At 33.5% G+C, this 16,354-nt stretch overlaps 1 protein-coding gene across 10 annotated transcripts in view; it reads left to right on the top strand.

Annotated features, from left to right (window-relative positions):
* The window catches only part of LOC148939665 (G protein-coupled receptor Mth-like), a 254,938-nt gene that overhangs the window by 219,259 nt on the left and 19,325 nt on the right, over nt 1-16,354 (top strand). For 8 of the 10 annotated variants that reach the window (XM_089107140.1, XM_089107137.1, XM_089107135.1 and 5 more), the window contains exons 7-8: nt 3,001-3,096; nt 13,994-14,184. In XM_089107140.1, the coding sequence (XP_088963266.1) occupies nt 3,001-3,096; nt 13,994-14,184 (287 nt within the window). The remainder of the gene's footprint in view (nt 1-3,000; nt 3,097-13,993; nt 14,185-16,354) is intronic. The other 2 variants (XM_089107144.1, XM_089107143.1) reach the window with 1 other exon arrangement.

The raw sequence follows: 16,354 nt of genomic DNA, 5'->3' as shown, positions 1-16,354 counted from the left end.
TTTCTAGAGTGTCCTTTTATGTATGTATTTTTTTCTTATCAATGCAAATATTGTAGCTTAAAACTGAATTAAACCAAACTCATTATGCGCAATAGCAAAGATATTTGGTTTGTCATTGTGTCATTAGTATCTGACATAAACAAATAGGGCGTGAGAATATAGAGCTGGCTACGGTATCTGTATACCAAAAGGTATTTGGCATATATTATACCAAACGAAACATTCCTGGAAGCTACATGCGCGTGCGGGTAATGTTGCACGTTAGTATTGATACGCTTCTTTCAGCTTAATCATAGTGAAATAACTACAATAATAATAACCACTAATGACCAAACATCATTCCAGACTCTAGCTATTTGACCTTAGAGTTGTCAAATTGACCTATTGCTATCAATATTTCAAAGGTTCACAATCTAGAATGGAACATATTTCCAACTTCAAAAACAGAAAGGTTTCTCTAGACATTGTGCTTGACAATAACTAATGGCTTTTCCCATTGAGTCCGAGGGGAGGGATTGTAATGTGCTGTGGGTTTTTTGAATGGTATTAATAGCCAGAAGTTTGAAAAAGAAAGACTTTATTATACATCCTTGACATACCAACAAAACATTCGTATGGAAAATTTTAATTTCCAAGTATTTCCAGAAGTACAAAGAGGAGATAATTGAAAAGAAAACTTTTATACTCTTCACTAGATTAGAAAAAAAAAAATTCCCCGCGGAAACTGTTCAAGTTTGAGAGAAGTTTCGTCTCGGCTTCCCGATCTTGATACCAGGAAAGTGTTACAATTTTATTTCAAACAATTTGTGGTAACGAACAGTAAGTAAGGAGCGAACCGGCTCAATAGTAACCGAAACTCTGAAAAACGAAATTTTGATACCAATAGATATATCAAAAGGATTGGTTAATTATGCTGATTTCAAATGTATAAGTTTTTATATTTAGTTATAAATATAAAAAGCCAGATTTTCTGGCTTTATTTAAAAAACGATCGGAAATTAAATAAAAAAGTTTTTCAACTGAAAGTAAGGAGCAACCTTAAAAATTAAAAAGAAACAGAAATTATTAAGTTTATGAAGGGATTGCCTCCTCCTCAACACCACACTCTTTACGCCAAAGTTTAAATTTGTCCAAAGTCTTTAAGAACGACAACTGAAACATATGGGTCGTTTAATTAGAACAATAAGAATATTTTTTAGAAGCACTAAAAAGCTTTAGCGTAAAGAACGAAGTTTTGAGGAGAGGGTAATCCCCTTGATATACGTAATTATATCTGTTCGTTTTAAGTTTTAAGGCTGCTCCTTATTTTCAATTGAAAAACTTGTTTTTTTTTTATTTATTTAATCTCTCTTAATATCCATTCACAGTGTTTTTTCCTAATGCCAGGATTTAGCTAGCGCTAAGTTGAGGCAATCATAGTTTCTTGTAAAAATTTTAAACCATTCAGAGAATGCCCATTGCAAATCGAGAATGCCCTTTACTGTCGCCAAACTAGATCTTTAAAGAATTCTAAATGTGGATGCCATTGTAGTGCTTGGCTTAGTGATAAATTGGAATTTGAAACACCGTAGAAAGACAAGACCCATGTTCTCAAGCTCAGCGGGTTCGAACACGGGTTGCTCTCGTCTAGTTTCAAGTTTCTAGTTTTTCGTCTAGTTTCAGCGGGTTCGAAGTTTCAACCCCGTGTTTTCCTCGAGAACCCGCTTTGTGAAAACCCTTGATACACTAGATAACAGCAACCCGTGTTCGAAGACGGGTTGTTCACGGCTCAGCGGGTTCGAACACGGGTTGTTCTCGTCTAGTGCATCAAGCGAGGAACATTAAAATTCAAAACGAACAGAATTGTTCCGTGTATGAAGGGGTTGCCCCCTCCACAGTACTTTACTCGTTAAGCTAAAATTTGACTTTGTGTCCCAGCTCTTAAAGAACGGCTCCTGAAACACAAGGGCCGTTTCATTAGAATAAGTTGTTTTTTTTTAAAGTGCTGAAAGCTTTAGCGTTAAGAGCAGGGCAATGAGGAGGGGGCTACCCCTTCAATTACGGAATAATTTCTGTTCGTTTTGAGTTTTATTAGTTTAGTTTTAGCTCCTTACTTTCAGTTAGATTTTTTTTTTATTTAGTTTACTGATAGCAGGGAATATATACTAAAATTGAAGATATGTCATATATAAAAAGGCAGCATCAAATAGTACCATTTTTAATACCCAAAATACCGTCAGAAACCTTTTAAGGTATGACAAATGCCACAGTTCCTGATAATCCAATCAGAATTTAGCTCCAGAATATATTTAGTTTAGATCGCAAGTTTTCTAAATAAAGAACACATATTACAATTAAAAGCTGTTTGAAAAAAAGCGGTATAAAGGCGCCTCACAGTGGCTTCTGGTCAGAGACTGAGATATCTAGTGAAATATAGTTATATCTGTAATTATAATACAAGGTTCTTTTTCACTCAGTTATCTTAAGATTATTATATTTCGAGACAGGAATCTAGAAGAAGAGGCAAATCCATCCTTTGTGGAACGCATTTGACTGCTAAAAGAAATTAGGTCTCGAACTTTTGAATTGAATGAACTGCCACTTTAATTATTAGATTCCATGGCATCAAAATTCTCTTATGATTATTATTTGATATAGGACGTTGGACAATTTCAATATTTGGTTCTCACACATTCCGAAATTGAGGGTCAAACTCTTATGGTTTATCTGGTCTCTTTTATTTTGATTTCCTCTTAAATAATCTTCTCTATCTAATTTACATACTGATTTACTTTTCAGCTAGTTTTTTATAGATGTTAAACATTGTTTTTGTCAAGCCCTTTGCATTTATATATGATTACTTATTTAACACCTTTTTTACAGCTCTTATTGGAACCTCAATTAAAAAAGTTTTACTGACGGCACAATTTAGTCTTATTTTACTAATAATATTACAGCACAACTCATTATTATTGTGCCAATAATAGACTGAAGCTTTTATTCATTTTGTATTTCTGTCAGGCATCCTGATGCCGATAACAAATTTTGGCATGAAATTATATTCGGAAGGATATATTCATTTCAGACTGAATCAGACGAAATTGTCGAGGAGGTTAGGTGAGTTTAAATGGGAAGGTACTAACGCTTTTCACCCGGTGCAGTGGTGTTCTAACCAAAACATTTACCTTGCAAATTAAAGTTTTTAGGGAAACAAACCCTACAAAAAGCATAAAACCTATTTTTTGAATGTACATCCAATAACTACGATCCTCAGGATGAAATGTTTGTGAATTACGCTTAAAATACCTCACACATTAAATATATATATATATATATATATATATATATATATATATATATATATATATATATATATATATATATATATATATATATATATATATATATATATATATATATATATATATATATATATATATATATATATATATATATATATATATATATATATATATATATATATATATATATATATATATATATATATATATATATATATATATATATATATATATATATATATATATATATATATATATATATATATATATATATATATATATATATATATATATATATACATATATAAAATATACAACAAACATTAAAATAAAAACCATTTTTACCCCCCTGGACCCATCTTAGGTCTATTCACACACAGTTGAAACTTCCTGGTTCCTTCCGATTTTTTTTTTTATTTATTTAAAAAGCAAAAAGAATAAGTATATATATATATATATATACATATATATATATATATATATATATATATATATATATATATATATATATATATATATATATATATATATATATATATATATATATATATATATATATATATATATATATATATATATATATATATATATATATATATATATATATATATATATATATATATATATATATATATATATATATATATATATATATATATATATATATATATATATATATATATATATATATATATATATATATATATATATATATATATATATATATATATATATATATATATATATATATATATATGTATATATATATAAGCCACTGCATAAGAAAGGTGATAAGAGCGATTGTGGTAATTATCTAGGCATTAGTCTGGTCTCTGTAGGTAGCAAATTGCTTAGTAATATACTTTTTTTACTGAGAGATGATGTAGACGAAGTTTTAAGAGAACAGTGCAGTTTTAGAAAATGTAGAGGATGAGTCGACAAAATTTTCACTCTTAGGCTAATAATTGGGAAGTGCCTGAGTTGTTAAACACCTTTGGTCCTCAGTTTTATAGACTATGAGCAAGCACTGGATTCTGTTGATAGAAGAGCTTTAGGAAAGGTCTTATCCTTGTATGGTATACCAGACAAATACATTAGAGTGGATAGTGCTATGTGTGAGAATAACATTGCTGCGGTTAAGGTAGAAAATGAATGAACTTTTAGAGGTTTTGTGAGTTCAGGGAGAAAAAATAGGTTCGAAAATTAATGTTAAGAAGACTAAGTCACCAAGGCTAGGAGTAGACGAAAATGAAAAGGTGACATTAGGTAATGAAAAGATTGATCAGGTGGTTTCCTTCACTTACCTTGGTAGTATTATTAGTAAAGATGTTGGGAGCAGTGAAGATGTCAAAAGGAGAATAGCCAAGGCTCAGGGTGTTTTTTTCACAAGTAAAAAAAAGTCTGGAAAAATAGAAGATAAGTCTGCAAGCCAAGATTAGAATATTAGAAGCTGCAGTGCTGACAGTGGTCAAATATGGCTCTGGAGCATGGGTGGTCTGAAAAGCGGATAAAAATTTGCTAGATGTTTTCCGGAGAAATCGCTTATGGATTGCTCTGGGTACCCGGCTGACTGACCGTATTTCAAACAGTAAGCTGTACGAAAAATGTGGTTCAATCCCTCTTTCTAGGGCTATAATGAAAGAAAGGTTGAGGTGGCTAGGGCACGTTGTGCGGATAAGGGATGACAGATTACCGAAGACTGACCTTTTCGGTTAACCGTTTAAGGTTAAACGGAAAGCAGGTCGTCCACGTTTTGGGTGGGAAGACGTCATAAAGAAAGATTAGAAGGAATTGGGAACTTCCTGGGAGAGTGTAAAAAGGGAGGCTTTGGATAGATTGGGATGGAGAAGGAGTGTGCGTAGCTGTGTTAGCTGCTAGGGAGTGTGCGTAGCTGCTAGGTGGTATATATTTTTACTTGGTTCCTGTGTTTTTTAACCCACCTTTCTTTTGATTTTAATATGGCTCCTGCTAGAACAAAAACAATATACCCTTGTATGCAGTCTTTTTCAAAAAGAACTGAAATCCTGAACATATCTTAATTTTTTTGGATACTCATCAGTGGGTGAGTTTCCACATGAAAAATTCTAATAATTAGATTTAATTTCCAATACGCTTTCAACCCGTTATGAACGAGTTACCTAAACTGTTGGAAGAGTTTAATAATCATATATTATAGTAGACCCTTGTATAATCAATAAATACATTAATATATATTTAATGATTTAAAACAACAAGGGAGATGGGTATAAGAAAACTTTGATATTACTCAACGTTGTTCCCAGTACATATGCCCTTTTATCCCGTTCAAAATTTATTCTATTTTTCTATTGCCAGATAGGTTTTCATTTCCATGACTGAAACTAACCACTCAAGTGAGCCCGCATTGCTAAATAATAATTCTTTCCTAAAACCCTGTTATCCGGACAGAGGGCTGTAAAGTTAGGCAGGTACTTGCCAGTTTCTTCACACATAGGGCATGAGCGAGCATCCACCAGCCTTACCCTTTCTTTCTCTAAGCATTGGAAAATTTCCCCTCCTTCATATAGAACCATTATTTTCATCATTACCGAATTCGTTCTCATAGTAAATTTCTTATTCCCCTGCTTTTTGCTATTGCCAGTAAACTCTAAGGAAAGTCAAGGTTGTGTCTTTATCAGAGCCGGATTTCCAACCTTGATGCTCCTAGGCTCAACCCTTTTAGCCGCTCCATTTTGGCGAGATTTCCGAGGAAACACTAAAAAAATCAGGAATAGTGGAAGTACTGAGCAGATCGCAACTGATGAGCCAAAAGCAATGAAAGAGAAGGGTGATACCGAAATCTCAGCTGCCATTTTTGGGTGCCATCTGACAGCTTGTATGTGGCCACGGCATTTCTGTGTTGTTTAAAAATCCCTTTTCTCTGCATAGGTAGCGCGGTGGTGGAGTGAACATGGCACTTTGACGATAAATCACATGAGTCCAGTTTTTCGTGAAGGAAAAAAAATACACCATGATATTTTATTGTGCCCCTAGGTCTGTGTCAAGTGGGCTTTATGCTGGCATGTCCGAATATCATGGTCTTTCAAACCTCCCCTTGATATTTTTCTGCATTCTTTATCTCTTTTACCATCCCTATCCCTTCGTTCTACATACCTTATGTACTGCATCTGTCAAAAATTAATCTCAGCTGTGTAGTCCATGAATTTTCTTGTTTTCTCCTGCAACAACAACTAATAATAAGCATTTACTTGCCTATTTATGGTTTGCAAAAAAGATGCAAATTACTAACCTATTTTCCACATTTTTTGCAAAAAGGATGCTGTATGGGCCTCAATATCTTTTGGTCCTAGATTCACAAATAAATATAACAAAATGCCCTTCTGACCTTCTCAACTCGTCATTCGTACCTTGTTCCTCCACCCTCCTGAATTGATTAAAGTTTCTGGCCCGTTATTTATTCGCAAAAAATGGCTTTCTTTAATTTTAAGTCATTTCTTTTCTTTTGAAGAAAAACTAATTATTTTCCCTTTTTTCAAAAACTAAATGATAATTTGTCAATATTTAAAACTAATTTTCACTTTATAATAATTTTCCAAAATATCTATCCTATTTAGCAAATATGGACCCGAATTTGCAGATAGTATTTTATCTTCTGCAGTAAAAAATAAAGAAGAAAAACTTATCAATATCAGTAATAAAAAAAGGAAACAAAAGTGTGTCCCTGTTCAAGCCCTACGTGGATGAAAAACCATTTTTTTGGAAACCCAATGTACAAACTGAAAATATGATGCAGAAAAGTAGAAAAATATGCACAGCTCACAACAACCAGAAGTAACGCTTTAGCACTGCCTGTAGTAAATAAAAAAACTCATTAAGACCAAACAAACTAGCGAAGGATTTAAAGTGTTTACTCCACTATTAATCTTTTGGTGTAAGCGGGTTACAAACAAATATTATTAGCATTATAATTACTTCAAAGGAAGATATACAAAAATAAAATAGAGCTTATACATCCCTAAAAAAGACCCAGTAATGGCTTGGCTTTAATAATATGGGATTACATGATGGTGTAATCCCGGGTGATGCAAAAGTCGCTTCAGCGATTTAAGACAGGATGCCATTTTTTTCTTATTCAACGGTTTTTGGATTTTTCGTATCGAGATTTTAAGGCTTAATTAAAAGAGATTTAAATATTTAAACTATTTGATAATACATATTCATAAAATCCATTCAGCTACAAAAACGGGTAATTTATTTTATAAGTGATAAAGTGACTTTTGTGCCACCCTTTACGTGTTTTACTGTAGAATGTATTGTTTCAGGCTATACTTTCTCAAAGGATAGTAGCTATGGTTCCGGATGTAGAAAATGCTTTAAGAAAAGAAAGAAAACAAAGGGGAGTCTGGGCAAATCTGGATTAGTAAACAAGACTAATGCCCGCGCCCCATCTCAAAGTCACATCTATCGATAAAGAAATCCAAATACCCTGAATAGCAATGCAATTTTCTTGATTTTAGCGTCATACTTGTGTTTAAAAAATAAAAATAAAAATTGCAAAAAATTAGTTTAAAGAGTTTGCACCAACAGTAATTTGTGTCCAACTGTTCTCTACTAATACTAAGTCTTCTTAACTTTTGTCAGATTCCTCACCCAGATAGAAAACCGCTGTTCTAAGTTTCCATCTTTTCTAGTTTTTTCTAAGTTTCCATCTTTTCTAGTTTTGAAAATTATGCCTTAAACATTGACTCTGATTGGTCAGTCAAGAAATATATGTTTGAAAGTTGAGCAATGTTCAACTCGAGAAATTACGAACGGCGAACGTAATTGGCGCTGTAGTCGTGCATAGTTTTGATTTTATTGACAAGTGTGTGACTAAAATGTGGCACGGGCATAACTCAAGTAGAGCTGTTTCGTTTGAAAATCCTTTTCAAATTATTAAGTAAACAAACTTTTCCGTGTCCACATGGCTTAAGAAATCTTGTTTTGGAGGTTTCATTTAGGTGCCCATTTTACCCATACAAAATATAAACAAACATGAACTACAAAATATAACATAGAAATTTGACCAGCCCAGTTTTTTCAGAGACAAATTCTACACAAAAAGCTCAGTAAACTAGGACATCAACCACTTTAATAAGGTCTGAACTTAAATCACAACCAGAAAATTCGAGCTAAAACTTCTTCCTACCTAGAGGCATCACAGAAACCGGCTTTGATTACAAAAAAGTATCATGTCTTAAGTAGACACAGATGATGAATACGATGATGAAAACTTGGGTGTGTGAATGGTCATTCAGATTCACTTTTTCGGGCCAGTTGCTTTTTGGAGGCTTTTAATTGGTCCATTAGATTCATTTTTTATTTATTTAGAAGGTCAGGTGAAACAGTGGATGCATTGTATTGAACTGCCAGGTAGACTGGCAAATCTTGAAGTATGCAGTCAATCCACTGACCCTTGTCCTAGAAAAAAAGCACTATTGACACATAGCTCTTCAATCTTCAGGGGGCCCATATTCTCCTTCTAAAGGCTGGCAAAGAACTTCTTAGACATAACAACTGACATTCCTTGTGGAATCTCAATATTTTAAGTGAACAAAAGAAAAAGCTTTGTTCCACCAATTTTTTAAATAATGCTAAAGCTAGAAGTATATAAATAATCAAATAGGCTGGAACTTTTAAGCACTTATCTGAAAGTATTTAAGCCTTAAGATAGAGACAAATCAGTTTCTGAAAACTTATTAATTGAATTGCTTTCTCTTGTATACGGATTTTGAATATAAAATTTTTATACTTTGTTTCGTTTAAACTTTTTAAATTCCTAATCGTTTTACTTTCCTTATTGCTCTTTGAAGGGGGTATTATGTGAGCCCACTAGAATTAAAGAATTAGATATATATTTTCCTGCTTTCAACTTTCTATATAACACTTTTTTTTATTTAGATCAATCTTATCAATTCATGACTGAAAAGCTAGTATCCGACTAGTTTCAGTACTAATTCGCTTTACAGTTCGAATATCTGAAACTTTTTTGAAATTTCCGTTTCAAGCAAATTTATAAGTAAAACATTTTTGTTTTAAGTGAATGCCAACTAAATAGAATTTCGCATCAAGTTCAAGTTCCATTTATTTCAATAAAAGAGCAATAACAAAACAGTAGCCCAAAGGGATCAATGGCTCGTTATTTGGGAAACGAAATGGTATCTTGAGGCTATTTCCCAGAGCCTCCCTGAAGCTAGATAATTACCCTCAAAGGCCCTTTTGCTAATAATTCTCACTGGGACAAATAAAAATATAATAATTTGTTGTCTTTTCCAACACTTCGCTTCTCAGATATTAACTCGTAGCTACTTTATAGAGAACATCGTGTGCATAATCAAGACTGGTTAGTTTTTTGTTTAATTAGAGTTTCCAGGGGACCATCATAGCCCAAAATATTCTGCTATTCCAAGATATTTAGACTATTCTGTTGAATTATTTATGTATGCCTTTAATGGAAGGAATCAATAGTTATTCTGCTTAGCAGCAGATAAAATGTTTTTGTCCAATGTTTCTTTGGGATACTCTACGCTACGTTGTTTAGTATTCGTGCAGTGTCCAATGACGAACGTCTCTTGCTGACTCAACTGTAGACAGACTCCTTCGTAGCACATCATAGACATTATACATCTAGGCTGTGCCTTCGTACAATCACAACATAAGGCAAAGGGTTCGAATTTTTCAGTCTTTGGAAATTCTTAATAATAGAGAAGGAATAATTGATAATAATTAGAATAATTAAAAACCTCCTGTCATTCAACAGTTGTTTGACGTCATTCATTCTGGATGAAACTTCGAAGAATTTTTTGGTATCAAGATGGGAAGGTAAATTACAACACAATGCAGTATATAGTAAAAATTGTTTTTTTCACTTGTGGGTCAAAGAATCGCATTGTCAAAAAAAATCGTTACTAAATTTTCTAAGAATTAAAAAACACTAAAAAAAAACAAAGCTTGGAAAGACCAATTAACAGACAAAAAAAATAAATGAACGTGAGCTGCTTGACAAGATTTATTTAGGACAATACTTGGCAAAAATAGACACAGTTGGAGCTTCAAACTTCTCGGTAGATGGTAAAACATGAGCTATCGTTAAATAATGTGAATCATTCTTAGTATAGGTAAATTTCTTTTTAGCTTAAATGTGCATTCTTATGCTGACTACCACATTCTGCATTTCCGCTTTTTTAATTGCATGTTTACTAACAGGTTTTTTTCTTACATGAATGGTATTAGCTTACATGTTCTGTCTGTATTGTTGATTTATCTCTCTTTTCGCTACGATATGTTGAGAGTATAGCAAGAGCTTTTCTGGGGAGGAGTGAAGGATAAAACACTAAAAAGTTTTACAAAAACAGACCCATTAGTAACCAAATATGGTAACCAAAATACATTTGTAAGAAAAAAAATGATGTTTTATATACTCTGCCTTCAATCAGAACACATTAAAATGGGTATCTGGCTTTGACTTCACTAAACAAAAAATGGTAATTTATATACTCTACCTATAACCAGAACACATTAAAATGGGTATCTGGCTTTGACTTCACTAAACGAAAAATGGTAATTACCATAACACATTGAAATGGGTATCTGGCTTTGACTTCACTAAACAAAAAATTGTCATTTATATACTCTACCTTTAACCAGAACACATTAAAATGGGTATCTGGCTTTGACTTCACTAAACGAACAATTTGGTAAAAGACCTTTTATGGTACATCTAAGACTTAATCCAAAAAGTACGGGAATTTACAAAAGTGAATACTAGTGCCAGCTATCTTATACGCCTATATACAACAGTAGACGTTTATGCCTACCATCGAAAATTTTGGGACAATTCTTATGCCCTAAATTCTATTAATGCCCTGCGACTTAACTATTGGTTTATAACCCTATGTGCCAGAAATAGCTCTGAAAGAACTTTATTGCATTTTTTGTTTATTATGACAGTACTAATGCCCTGCGTGTTCCATTTTTCGCAAGATTGTTTCTTTGCCATCTCTACTGTATTTTGTTTTCAAATATTAAGATAATTTTTTTTGTAAAATATGAATAACAAGCTTTAACTCTGCTTAAGTCTATTTTTTTATCCAAAAAGTAAAATCTTTTAAATGTGGTTTGAAGCAAAAGTAAAAGGAATACTCGTTCACGCGTAGGCTACACATTTTTTTTTTTTTTTTAAATATCTGGTGACTAAAAAGAAATTAAAACAGTGGCAAAACCTAGATTTATAGCCAGTGTTCATGTGTGATCTGCTTTCTGTGCGATTTTTTATTTAGTTTCTATTCCTTCTTTACTCTCTCAAGACTACCAAGATGCGTAAAACGCGAACAAATTTAATAAACGCTGTTAATGTCAAATTTACATAAGAAATTTCAAAAAATCTACCTCTTTGATAAGTATACCCAGCATCCTTTTTTTTAGGTGTATTCCAGATATAAAATTTGAATGAGGAGGATTAAAAGAAGAAGAGTTAAAAAGGGTAAAAGGAACAAAAACTATAAATTCTTATAGAATTATAGAGTACATAAACCGCAAACCCAGAATTACCAAAAAAAAAAAACAACTGGTCCTTAAAAGTAATTTCCGGCCTTTTTTTTATTTCCGGCCTTTTTTATTTTATTTTTTATCATACGGCCTTTTTTATTAAGCTTTAACAGCTGGAAAGATGTCTAACTAAGAACTAGTATTTGTATTTGCTGATCTTAAGTTTAAAATGGCCTTACTTTTCTTTGAAAAACTTCTTTAAGTGTTTTTTAATTAGTTTTTGTTCGTTTTTGATTGCAAAAAGTTTCAAGTTTTTGAAAATTCCTTATTTCAAAATCAAACTATTTTTTCAACATCAAATGTTCATCAAAGTATCAAAACTACTATAAAAAAAAACAATATCAAAGTAAAAAAAAAAAAAAAAAAGTAAAAACAAAGTAAGAAAAGTAAAGTAAAAAATGTAGCAAAGTAAAAAATAAAAAAAATAAAGATAGCATCAAAGTAAACAAGGTATCGAAGTAACAATAAGCAATTTGCATAACTTAAATGTAAACTTGCATAACGATGTAAATCGAAATTACCCCGTAAATCACTAAATTCAAATATTAAAGTAAATAAATTGTCGAAGTAACAATAATCAAGTCATTTCACCGGGGTTGTGGGCGGGGAATTCAACCCCGAAATCATAGTTATTTGGCCTTTGAACTTTTTTTTAACAAAATGGCAATCTCAAAATTTGGAGCTGATGCCCTTTGAAAAAGTGGGGCGTGGGCTAGTTGCCATTGATCAATTTTGACTCTTAAAAAAGAACTAGATGTTTAAATTTCTGATCAAATGAGCCCCCTCCAAAATTATTACGACCAACCCTTCCACAAAAACCTTATATTCTAATATTAGGCAAGATACATAAGCTACAATCTTTTTTTTTATTAAAGCTTTAACAGCTGGAAAGATTTCTAACGGCAGCGTGTCTAAAAAAAGCTTATTTTACAAAAATTTTACCAAAGTTATCAAAATTTTACCAAAGTCATATAATACACAGGCATTGATTCATCATAATCTAACTGAACAAACATTTCATAAATCTTTTAAAACTTGCCATGTTTACTTTAAGTTGTTCATTATTATTTCATTATTATGAAATAATAAAAATAGGAATAATTATTATTTAAACATGTGTACCTATAAATTGAATTGACTAGGGTAAAGGAAGAACCAGAAAACACATGTGAAATTTATAATTTGGGCTATTTGCACATTGGAGGGGTTTGGGCTAAAATAAGCCTATAGTGGAACTGCAGTTGAAAATTTTAATTACAACTATTCTGCATATTAAGGAGCAAGAATTGTTGGTTTTCCTTTTTCTATAGCCAAAAATACGAAAAAAAGGTATCATCTTTTAGGGTTTATAAAGGGCTAGAAATGAGATTTCTGATTGTTATATTTGCAAGAGTATAAAAAAGGCATTGAGTAGTATTTTGACCTAATTAGCTCAGTAATGGAAATTTCTTCCAATTTACTGCCACTTAGGCTATATCAATCCTTAAAGTGTTTCACTGTACTCTACCTTGTCTATTTGTCTATTAGAGAAGATAATACAGATCAATATTGTCAATCTTCCTTTTACTACAACTCCAGTAATATAAAACGTATCTTAACGGCCAGTAATATACAGAAAAATTGTTTTGATTTCTTATAAATCAAATCAGATCTTTATAATTCATGTGTTTAAATCTGTAGGGTCTGTAAATATTCGTATCGACACAAGGAAGTTCATATAGTTATTTATCGGCTGAGCCATTTTTATGGTGTTCTTTCTATCATACGGTTTTAAAAATCTAGATGATATAACTCCTCGTAAGCATACCAATAGGTTTGTACGGTAAATTGATTTACCGGCCGATAAATTTCTGCGGCGCTCTGCAGGAGCCATGATTAGTTTCAAGGATACAAAAAGGAAATACGGTAATTACTGGAGTTACCATATGATGCTCTTGCTAGCTCCTTTTTTTAGCTCTATAGGAGCTGTGACTAGTCACATGAAAACACATAAATTTGTCCGACAATTTACCTGCCAATAAATTTTTTACTTTCTTATTTCTGTTATTAGCTCTGTAGGGGCTGTGAATAGTCACATGAAACACACATAAATTTGTGTGACAGTTTACCTGCCGATAGATTTTTTACTTTCTAATTCCTGTTATTAGCTCTGTAGGGGCTGTGAATAGTCGTAAGGATACAAAAAAGTTTACACTTTACTCAACTGTTGCATTTGGCATCTCACTCACCATCACCATTGTTGGTCTGGCATTTGACTTAGTTGACCGAAAAGATGGTCATTCTCTACCATACTGGATCATACCCCCAGGAATAGGACAGTGGTCTTGCTGGTTTCATTGTGAGTTTTATTTTCTCTTATTCTTGGTTGTAACAGGTAATATCGTAATTGGTTGTAATTAGTAATTGGTTGTAATAGAAATAGGACAGTGGTCTTGCTAGTTTCAATGTGACTTTTATTTTCTCTTATTCCTGGTTGTACTAGGTAATGTACTAATTGGTTGTAATAGGAATAGGACAGTGGTCTTGCTAGTTTCATTGTGAGTTTTATTTTCTCTTATTCTGGGTTGTAATAGGGTTAATAGTAATATGGTAGTAATTTTTACCTGTTTTTGTGCTTTCCCGTTGTTGCTATCTCAAAGTTTGAGGCAGTAAAAAGAACACAAAATCTGATTGGCTGTTTTTCATGAAACCTTCAGCAAATAAAAAGAATAAAAGGGATTCTGCTTACAAAAACTTGTGCAAGTTAAATCTCTGTCTCTTCATGCTTCCAGGATCAGCTATTTGAGGGAGAGGAAATTAATTTCTCTTTTTATATTTTAAATAATACTTTGTTTTATATGTTTGCTGTAAAGGATAAAAAAGATGTAAAAACCCTCGATTTCGAAAAACACCTTTTTATTCTGTATCATAATTAATAACTGGAATAAAATGATGAATACCCCCCCCCTGTAATGTATTCTATCTTCGGGTAAAGAGTTGAATTCAATTATTTAATGGAGACCCAACACCTATAAATAAAGTGCATCAGCATAAGCAAACAACACAAAAGCAAAGCAAGCAAAGCAATTAAATCAATATATTTCATCTTCTTTCTCATGTAGAAATGGCTTCCATCACTGCCAGACTGGACGGAGGTGGATATCAACGTGACAATCAATGCTCAGGTTCATACACGCAGGTGGTTTGGACAGTCTACCTGAGCGAGTGACTCTTCCTGCATCTGGCGGGGCTTCAGCGCTGGTCACAGGGGGTATGACTGTATCAGTAGTTGACTGACATCGTAGACTTAATGCTCTTTCCTCCTCCCCCCTGACGTTTTGGCGTTCGGCCACGGTGAAATAATAATATTTTAATATTTACGGGGTTTCTTAGTCAGTACTGCTGTTCAACTCGGCACTGGATCGATCTGCGACAGGCGTCGTACTAGCTCCAACTGTCGCTGTTCCATCCGGGTAAGTATGTAGTTCGGGGCACTGGGTAACACGGCCTGCATGTAATGGGTGGGATGGTATAGGCGCCGGCTCGGCTATAACTGGTTCTGATCTGTGACGTAGGTGGTGCCTGTTTCTCCGAAGAGTACTGTTGTTTTGCAGCCGCACCAGGTAAGAGCGCTCTTGTTGTCTCAACTTCTTCTCGACTACGCCCTTGCGCCATCTACTATTTTCATCAAATTTCACCCATACTTTCTCTCCTATGCTCAATTCTTTCAGCTCTTTGGCGGTCTTGTTGTGAGCTCTCTGCTGTCTAGCCTGAGCTTTCTCTCTTGCTTTCTCGAAAACCGGCTTCGCAATTATTTTCGGCTGCAGATGGGATGGCAGCGCTGGGACCATCGACCGGGTTTTCCTGCTCATGAGCAGCTGAACCGGTGTGTATGCTCCATCAACTGGGGTGTTTCGGTATTCCAGCAATGCGATGTATGGATCTGTTCGGCTTTCTGTCGCTTTCGTCATGATCCGTTTTGCCGTCTGGACCGCCTTCTCGCTCATCCCATTGGACTGTGGGTATCGGGACTCGATGTGACGTGGTTGATATCCCAGGATGCTGCAAACGTTCGAAACTGCTCCGAGCTGAATTGTGGCCCATTGTCTGAAATAATCTTCTCTGGTATACCATATCTGGTGAAATACATTTTTAATTTCGAGATCACTTGCTGTGAGTTTGAAATGGCAAGTTTATCCACCTTGAAAAATCTACTATAATAGTGTACCGTGATTAGGTATTCCATACCACTGAATGTAAAGATGTCCAGGCCTACGTGTTGGAATGGATACTGGGGAACCTCGGAGGATATCAATGGTTCTTTCTGTTAATCCATTTGATGCATGGCGCGTATGTTGCAACCAGATAATCGTTGCATGATATCTTCTATGATGTTAGGCCAGAATACAGAGCTACAAGCTCTTTCTTTTGTTTTAACACTGCCAACGTGTGATAAATGAAACTGTCGCAGTATGTATCCACGCAGTGCCTTAGGCACAACAATGCGTTCGCCTTTCAGTATAATACCA

The sequence above is a fragment of the Artemia sp. Qi Xiang Cuo genome, chromosome 21, assembly GCF_049724085.1.
Source record: "Artemia sp. Qi Xiang Cuo chromosome 21, ASM4972408v1, whole genome shotgun sequence".
In the NCBI taxonomy this organism is placed as follows: domain Eukaryota; kingdom Metazoa; phylum Arthropoda; class Branchiopoda; order Anostraca; family Artemiidae; genus Artemia; species Artemia sp. Qi Xiang Cuo.
The sequence above is the reverse complement of the archived record's forward strand: the minus strand, read 5'-3'. Positions and strand labels throughout refer to the sequence as shown.